The 7,821-nt window shown below is 37.3% G+C and overlaps 1 protein-coding gene across 1 annotated transcript in view; it reads left to right on the forward strand.

Moving 5' to 3' along the window:
* The window catches only part of LOC134754179 (probable phospholipid-transporting ATPase IIB), a 108,582-nt gene extending 100,987 nt beyond the window's left edge, over nt 1–7,595 (forward strand). Inside the window, exons 16-19 of the mRNA XM_063690308.1 lie at nt 4,546–4,650; nt 5,367–5,493; nt 5,633–5,836; nt 6,767–7,595. Coding sequence (XP_063546378.1) covers nt 4,546–4,650; nt 5,367–5,493; nt 5,633–5,836; nt 6,767–6,921 — 591 coding nt within the window. The 3' untranslated portion in view covers nt 6,922–7,595. The remainder of the gene's footprint in view (nt 1–4,545; nt 4,651–5,366; nt 5,494–5,632; nt 5,837–6,766) is intronic.
* Nucleotides 7,596–7,821: the final 226 nt, after the last annotated feature.

The following is a 7,821-nucleotide window of genomic DNA, read 5'->3' on the forward strand; positions in this document are numbered from 1 at the left end:
TTAAAAAAATCCGCCCAGTATCCTGAGCTACAGGGTGTATTGATTATCAGTATTTAAACTCATAACCCTACTCATAAACTCCTGAAAGGGTGTAAGCGCTAAATCTGGATTCAGCAATTATTTTCTATTACAATATGTATTTTTTCCCCAAAGATATCTATTATATATTAATGTTGCTTTACACCATCTAATCATAGATAACGTATATTTAGAATAAAACGCAAATTTCTCCAGGATGGTACACATTTTCTAAGATGGCTGTGATTTCTCGAGGTCCCTAAAATGTCAAATAGTGTGGACATGAAAAAGAGACCTTTAATTAACGTATGTACTAAATTTCATGACTGTCCAAGAGATTTCGAGGTTAGTCCTAATCCGATTGTGCTATTATGGGTGAAAATCGTTCTGGAAGTTCATTTTATGCCATTTTATATCTTGAGTATGTTTAACACGAAGAGGCTTTTATGTGCCTAAGTGACTGTAAGATTCAGAAGCTACGCACATGTGGTCACAATTAATCGAACAAAATATTTTCAACATTTGTTATAATTTTTATTTAATTTAGAAACTGAGTAAACGAGAGCGTTCCCAATTATCCCTTGCATTCTCAATGATTCCTACTACATACTGATTGAAAATACAATATGTTTTTCTTTGTACATTGTTATACGCATATCCCGTGAGATAAAAAAAAGTTCCTTGAAAAGTGAAACTAAATTGAAAATCTGTCAGTGTTTCCATTTCCCCCGCGGACTGTTTCCGACTACTCCATATGGTTTCGGGTAAAAAGGAACGGCAAGGTTTTTGTTTTCGCCCAAATTTAGTAGGATAACATTAACTTATTTTGGTAAAATTAGATAAACCGACAACCACACTAACGGTTAGCATAAAAGTAAATTCGGCTTTTATATATTTTTAGAGCGTTTGAAGTGTTCCCAATTCCCCTACTCTCCCCTACCAGGTCCAGAATAAAATAATACAAAATACATACCTATTATTACGAACGTCACCAACAGGTACCAATTTACTTACTCAGCACTAGTTGAACCATTATTTATCACCTTATGGGCATTTGACGCTTCAGGTAAAAGTCTATCTTCTGAAATCATCATAGTTAATTAATTTCTACTCGGCCTGCAATATGAAATAGTACTTAGTACTGCTACTGTAAGGACTTGGTTATTGGTTATTGAAACAACGACATCATAAGGCGCTATCTCACTCTTACATTATTGTTTTTGCATATGTCTATCCTTATTACTCCAGTGTTGTTATTACATACCATTTGTGTGGATAATAATCATGGCCGCGAGGACAACAAATATTATGAATGGTTAAAAAAATCGGCCAAGTGCGAGTCGGGCTCGCGCAAGAAGGGTTCCGTACGATTACGGAAAAAACAGCAAAAAAAATCACGTTTGTTGTATGGTAGCCCCATTTAAATATTTATATTATTCTGTTTTTAGTATTTGTTGTTATAGAGGCAACAGAAATACATCATGTGTGAAAATTTCAACTGTCTAGCTATCACGGTTCATGAGATACAGCCTGGTGACAGACAGACGGACAGACGGACAGCGGAGTCTTAGTAATAGGGTCCCGTTTTTACCCTTTGGGTACGGAACCCTAAAAAGCAGCATTACAAAATTAAAGAGCCTGAGTATTAGTACGATTTGATATTGACAGTGAAATACATACGAATTGGTGCCATAATGGTGTTGTAAGGCATCTTGAACTTGACGCCGTTTTCTTTTTCCATCGGACCACCGATGTGTTTTATACTCTCCTCCGTTAGTTTTCCCCATAACGACATTCTGGGTATGAACTAACGCTTGGCACAAGTTGACCTCCGAAGTCCGAAGGGCTCCTAATATTCTCACAAGTCGCCTGATATGAAGGCAACAATATAGGTAACATTTTGATGTTCACACTGACATTTAATGAATTGACATTTATTACTTACCTAAAAAGTAAAATGAATTTTAAGCAGTATTATAGGCTAAGGCTTCCGTATAAATAAATCCAGCGAGTAAATCACAACCACAACAACTCTTCCGCACAATAGTTAAATTAACGGTGAACGGGAAATAAAGCGAGCGGTAGTTTGAAAAAACGAATGCAGAAAAACGCAAGGGTTATCTATGGCATAACAAGTACCCTTCACACTGACGGTGACGGGCTTAATGATAATGTATTAAACTTAAATGTTATAATCTTATCATTTTGGTAAATCAATGATGAAGCACTAATAATTTATAAATAATAATTTTAATATGAAATCATTGCAAAATTATTACCTACCAATCCAAGTTTTGAACTGGTAGTGGTAATTAACGAAGATTTCTGGAGACCCTTTAGAAAACCAAATCTGGCTTGACCTCCGATTAGGTGTTACATGTACGAATCAAGGGATCAAATTTTACCGGTTTTGGTTTGTAAGCTAAACCGGGTACACTATGTTTTGTGAATTAGATACCCTTACGATATTGCCACCTGTCGAGCTAATTAGACACTACTGAGTTAGGTCACCTGTGTTAAAGCGACATCTTGTTGGTTATGATTAAACCTAACCTCGCCATCTTGTTTTACATGGATAGTGTAAAGATCACTCACACAAACAAGCGTTAGAGCAAAATCTTCTCAATTTTCAAATGGATTTTTCAATAATATTATTGAATAACTGGTCATTATTCGTAATTACGCATAGATAAATGGATATGGACTACCAAAACATCAAGGTTTAAAGTGCACAAAATGTACGTATTAAGAGAAAAACTGCCAATAAAATTGTATGAAATTCGCACAAGGAGATCCACCTTAAGATATAATCATTTTCAAACTGATAAAATGGAAAATAACAGGTACTCTCAAAAGAACCGATTTATTGTTAATTAGATACATTCGCTGTCTAAAACAAGATACATATACATATTTCATAATATTGTGTGTAAAATGATATAATAAAGTATGAATACACTCATATAATATAATACTAAAAATAATATGCAATACAAATATGGTGTAGTAGAATATGTGTATTTTGAATATAACTAAGTCGAAACCTTGACAAAATCGTTCAAATATAATATTTGAATAATCTACAGAAAGTTGAAAATAATTGTTGACTCCAATACTTGAGTGAGTTACATGTAAGATAGTAAGCAAAGTTATCTCAGTAGTACATTTTATGTCGCATAAACTACTTTTTATAGCTGATAGTAAATTTAAGTTCAAGAACAGTATGAATGTAATAGTAGTTAAAAAACAACATATTAAACAATCAAAGTCAAACTTTACAAACAGACTGAACACCAAAATTTTTTATTAGGTCATCTTCCGAGCGCACCCTGTGAGATTGAGTGTTAGGCTGGCGCCTGGCGTATATTCGACCGAGTAGAAGATGCGTTTCGCGACTCGATCCTGGGACATGCGGGAGACGTGACCGCACCATAGTAGCTGTCGTCTCATTAGGTAGGCCTCCATTCCAGCGACATCGGCACGCCTAAGGATCTCCGTGTTTCTAACACGGTCGGACCAATGGACGCCCATAATTTCGCGGAGGCATCTCAGATGGAAGCTGTCCAATGAGCGAATATGCTTACGATACAGGCAACACGTTTCTGAGGCATACAAGAGATTTGGCAGGGCAATAGCCATGTATACAGCTACTTTAGTCGGAAGCTTTATATCGTGTGACCGAAACACCTTGGAACGAAGTTTGCCAAACGCTGCTGCAGCGGCTCCTATTCTGCAGTTTATTTCGTTGTCAAGGTGACACTTAGCTGTAATCGTGCTACCCAGGTATTTAAACTGCTCTACTTGCTTAAGTGAGTCCCGGCCGAGTTTAATGTCAACCTGCGGATTGGCAATTGTGTCAAGGACCAGAACTTCAGTCTTCTTGACACTTATTTTAAGGCCAAATCTTTGACATGACTCATCAAGACTCGACATAAGCTGCTGTAGAGCTCCTGAGTAATCCGTCACAAAACATAAATCGTCTGCATACATCATCTCCGTTATGATTGCGTGAGACACTTTGGTGCGCGCCTTAAGCCGGGCTAAGTTGAATATGCCACCATCGGAGCGATAACGAATACGGATGCCGTCAGAAGAAGTTTGCAGTGCCTCCCGAACTACTACTGCGAAGTACAAGGCGAACAGAGTGGGCGCAAGCACACAACCCTGCTTCACGCCACAACTGACAGAGAAAAACTCTGATTGTTCGCCCTTGACACTTACGCTTTAGTAACATCAATTGGTGCTTATAAAAACTAAAGAAGTAAAACTGGAAGAGCGATGCATTTGGACAAGACAGGTTACAGTAAAAAGTGACACTCTTTATTATTTTTAAATATATGTATTAAATTTAAATACAAATAATGACTTGGCCTCGATAAGCATTGTTTTTGTTTATTTATAAATATTTTTTTTACATATGAAAAACAGAAAATAAGCATACATTCAATTCAAAAACTCGATGACAGGTTAAGATGGCACTCTTTTGAGAATCACTCACTAACTTGTATCCCTTTGTTACTGTTTCAGGCGGTGTTTAGCGTAGTGTTTTACTTCTCGTCGGTCTCACTCTATCCCGGATTCCTGATGGTTGGCTATGGTACCCTGTTCACTATGCTGCCAGTATTTTCTTTGGTAACAGCCATAAACTGCCTTTAGATTATAAATAAACAAATATTTGATTTATGGTACTTTATTTAACTTGCGATTTGTACACATAATTAATGACATTGTCGGAAAAAAGGGTAAAATAATGAAATTTAATCGCGTTACACCCGTTAATGACATTTATTATGAATATTTGATTTGTTTCCCATAACTTAAAGGAGGATAACAGTTTTAAAATAAATAAAATAACGTTTAATGCATCATATAAAAACCCTAAAAACAGCACAGGCCTAAATGGCAATTTTATTACCCTGACAAAAATTGTAACAGGAGCTATCTATTGCTTGTTTATCGCTTAATTTCTATCCATCTGTTATGTATTCTAGTTATAGATCATTTCATTCACGAAGACGCGTGCCTTAGCTCGTATTGTCATGCTACTAAAGGTTACATTTCACAAATCTGCGCGTCATCGTGAATGACACGAACAATATAGATACTAGTGACCCGCCCCGGCTTCGCACAGGTTACACTAAACCTTAACAAATTATACACTCACTCTGTTGATAGATGAAAACCGCATGAAAATCCGTTCTGTAGTTTTCGAGTTTATCGCGAACATACATACACACAGACAGACGCGGCGGGGGACTTTTTTTATAAGGTGTAGTGATATTTATTTGTCCAAATATAATAAGTTATAAAAATAATCTTGTTAATGAGCTATTTTTTTTTGTTTTTAGGTCCTTGATAAAGACATTCCTAGCTCTACTGCTCTCAAATATCCTCAACTGTATAAACAATTGACGAAAGGAAGACAATTGTCATACAAGACTTTCTACATTTGGACAGGGATATCCATATATCAAGGTGAACATTATTTACATACTATTTACTCCACCGTTTTATTATAATGTTGTTCTTGACATATTCTCATGGACATATTTAGAGGAACGCAAAAAAAGGTAAATTTACTTGTTGGCGAGAATTGATAAATAGTTTGTGTCAGGCGGCGTGATAATGTACGGCGCGCTGGTGCTGTTCGAGGACCAGCTGATCCACATAGTAGAGATCAGCTATACGGCGCTCATCCTCACCGAGCTCATCATGGTAGCGCTCACGGTGGACACGTGGCACCGCCTCATGGTGGTGGCCGAGCTGGCCAGCCTGCTCATGTACGCCACGACGCTGCTCGTCTTCAATAGCTACTTCGGTAATGTATCAATCCATTCTAAATTACTGGCAATTTAGAGCTTTTCAATCCCCGTGTGTCAATGCCATGTGGCGACATGGTTGTACAAAGTAGCTCTGTGAGCTGTACATCCCGCCAATCCCAAACCCGTGGCTCTACCTAATAATCCATATAAGAGGAGAACAACCGGATAGACCTACGAAAGCATTATTTACCAAGCTGAAACGGAGAAAAAAAGCTGTGTACAACTATTAATAAAATGGCCTAACTGTTCGAGAAATGTAAACAACAAGTTGCTGCCAAAAAACTTGTTTAATTGCACACCTTTAAACTGACTGAATTTATTGTCGAACTTATAGTTTATAGTCAAACAAGATTTTGTAGAAATCAAAAAGTGGCAATACTTTAGTGTTGTCCCTTTCAAATCAATCTAAGAAAACGGGACGACACTACAGTATTGCCACTGTTTAATTTCTACAATTTCTTGTCGGACTGTAGTACTTACTTCTTTCTTACCTAGTTTGCATGTCTATCTAGTAATTCTCGAGTTATGTAATTGAAATTTTTTATGATTAATAAGTCCACTAATGACATCATATCATTCATATCCCGAGAATTTTGTTTATCTGGTAAATCTGGTATAATCCAAACCCAAGTTATGAGGTTCAAAAACACGAGGAAGCGCTTCGAGAAAAGGTAGGTTGCCCTTGCGATTCGCTTTGCTCGTCTTGGCGGGGGCACTCCCGTGCCCCCAGATTGCCACATCATGAAATGGTCAATTCTAAGATCTGTCCATGACATATACTACTCGTATAAACGGAGTGAAGCCAAGTAAAAGCAGAGTAAAATTGTGTAAAAATCACACATGAAAAGTAAAGTTGACAAAAGCATGCTAATTGTGGCCTTAGTCTCTAATCTGAACGTTAAATCGAAATACTTTGTTTATTGCAGACTCAGATTTCATCAAGCACTGGGATTTCTGGTGGAAGGTAACCACGATAACTCTCGTCTCTTGCTTGCCGCTGTACATCGTGAAGTTCATGCACCGCAAGTGGAGCGCTCGCCAGTACCAGAATATACGAAATGATCTTAGTGTTAGGGCATAGGATTTACATAATGCCCTAACATAACGTGTGTTCAATTGGTGTACCGTGAAACCATTTATTTGTGCCTTGGAGGGTACAATTTTCCATTGAGAAAAGGGCCAGGTTAATTTGTGGTTTGCTTACTATTTACCAAATTTACGATCAGTTTCCACAGTTCCATTTTCTCTTGATACATATTTTATGGATGGAGCAAAGTTGTACGGTTTCATGGTAGAATGCTCTATTCGCTAGCGCGCATCTGGTCATTGTTTTTAGGGTTCCGTACCCAAAGGGTAAAAACGGGACCCTATTACTAAGACTCCGCTGTCCGTGTGTCTGTCCGTCTGTCACCAGGCTGTATCTCGTGATCTGTGATAGCTAGACAGCTGAAATTTTCACAGATGATGTATTTCGGTTGCCGCTATAACAACAAATACTAAAAACAGAATAAAATAGAGATTTAAGTGGGGCTCCCATACAACAAACGTGATTTTTGACCGAAGTTAAGCAACGTCGGGCGGGGTCAGTACTTGGATGGGTGACCGTTTTTATAGTTAATGGTACGGAACCCTTCGTGTGTGAGTCCGACTCGCACTTGGCCGGTTTTTTTTTTTCAAGTACGCTATGAAGTTATGTACGCTGCGCACGCGCTTTAATGCACCTTTTATAATCGTTTGTCTACAATGTTTTATCTACGCTCATATATTATACATTTCATAAAATCAAATTAGGACCACCATAAAATAAACTGTTTTGCTACACCTAATTTCTTATCTGTGAAAATGTTATTATGGCTTAAATTTTACAACAAAATCGATTTTATAATTACATTAAAATTACGAACAACTCTGAAAAACAAAGCAATTTCATATAACCTCTTCGATTTATTCGAAACAAATTTTCACAAATCTCCCATGTTAT

This window comes from Cydia strobilella, chromosome Z (genome assembly GCF_947568885.1).
Source record: "Cydia strobilella chromosome Z, ilCydStro3.1, whole genome shotgun sequence".
In the NCBI taxonomy this organism is placed as follows: domain Eukaryota; kingdom Metazoa; phylum Arthropoda; class Insecta; order Lepidoptera; family Tortricidae; genus Cydia; species Cydia strobilella.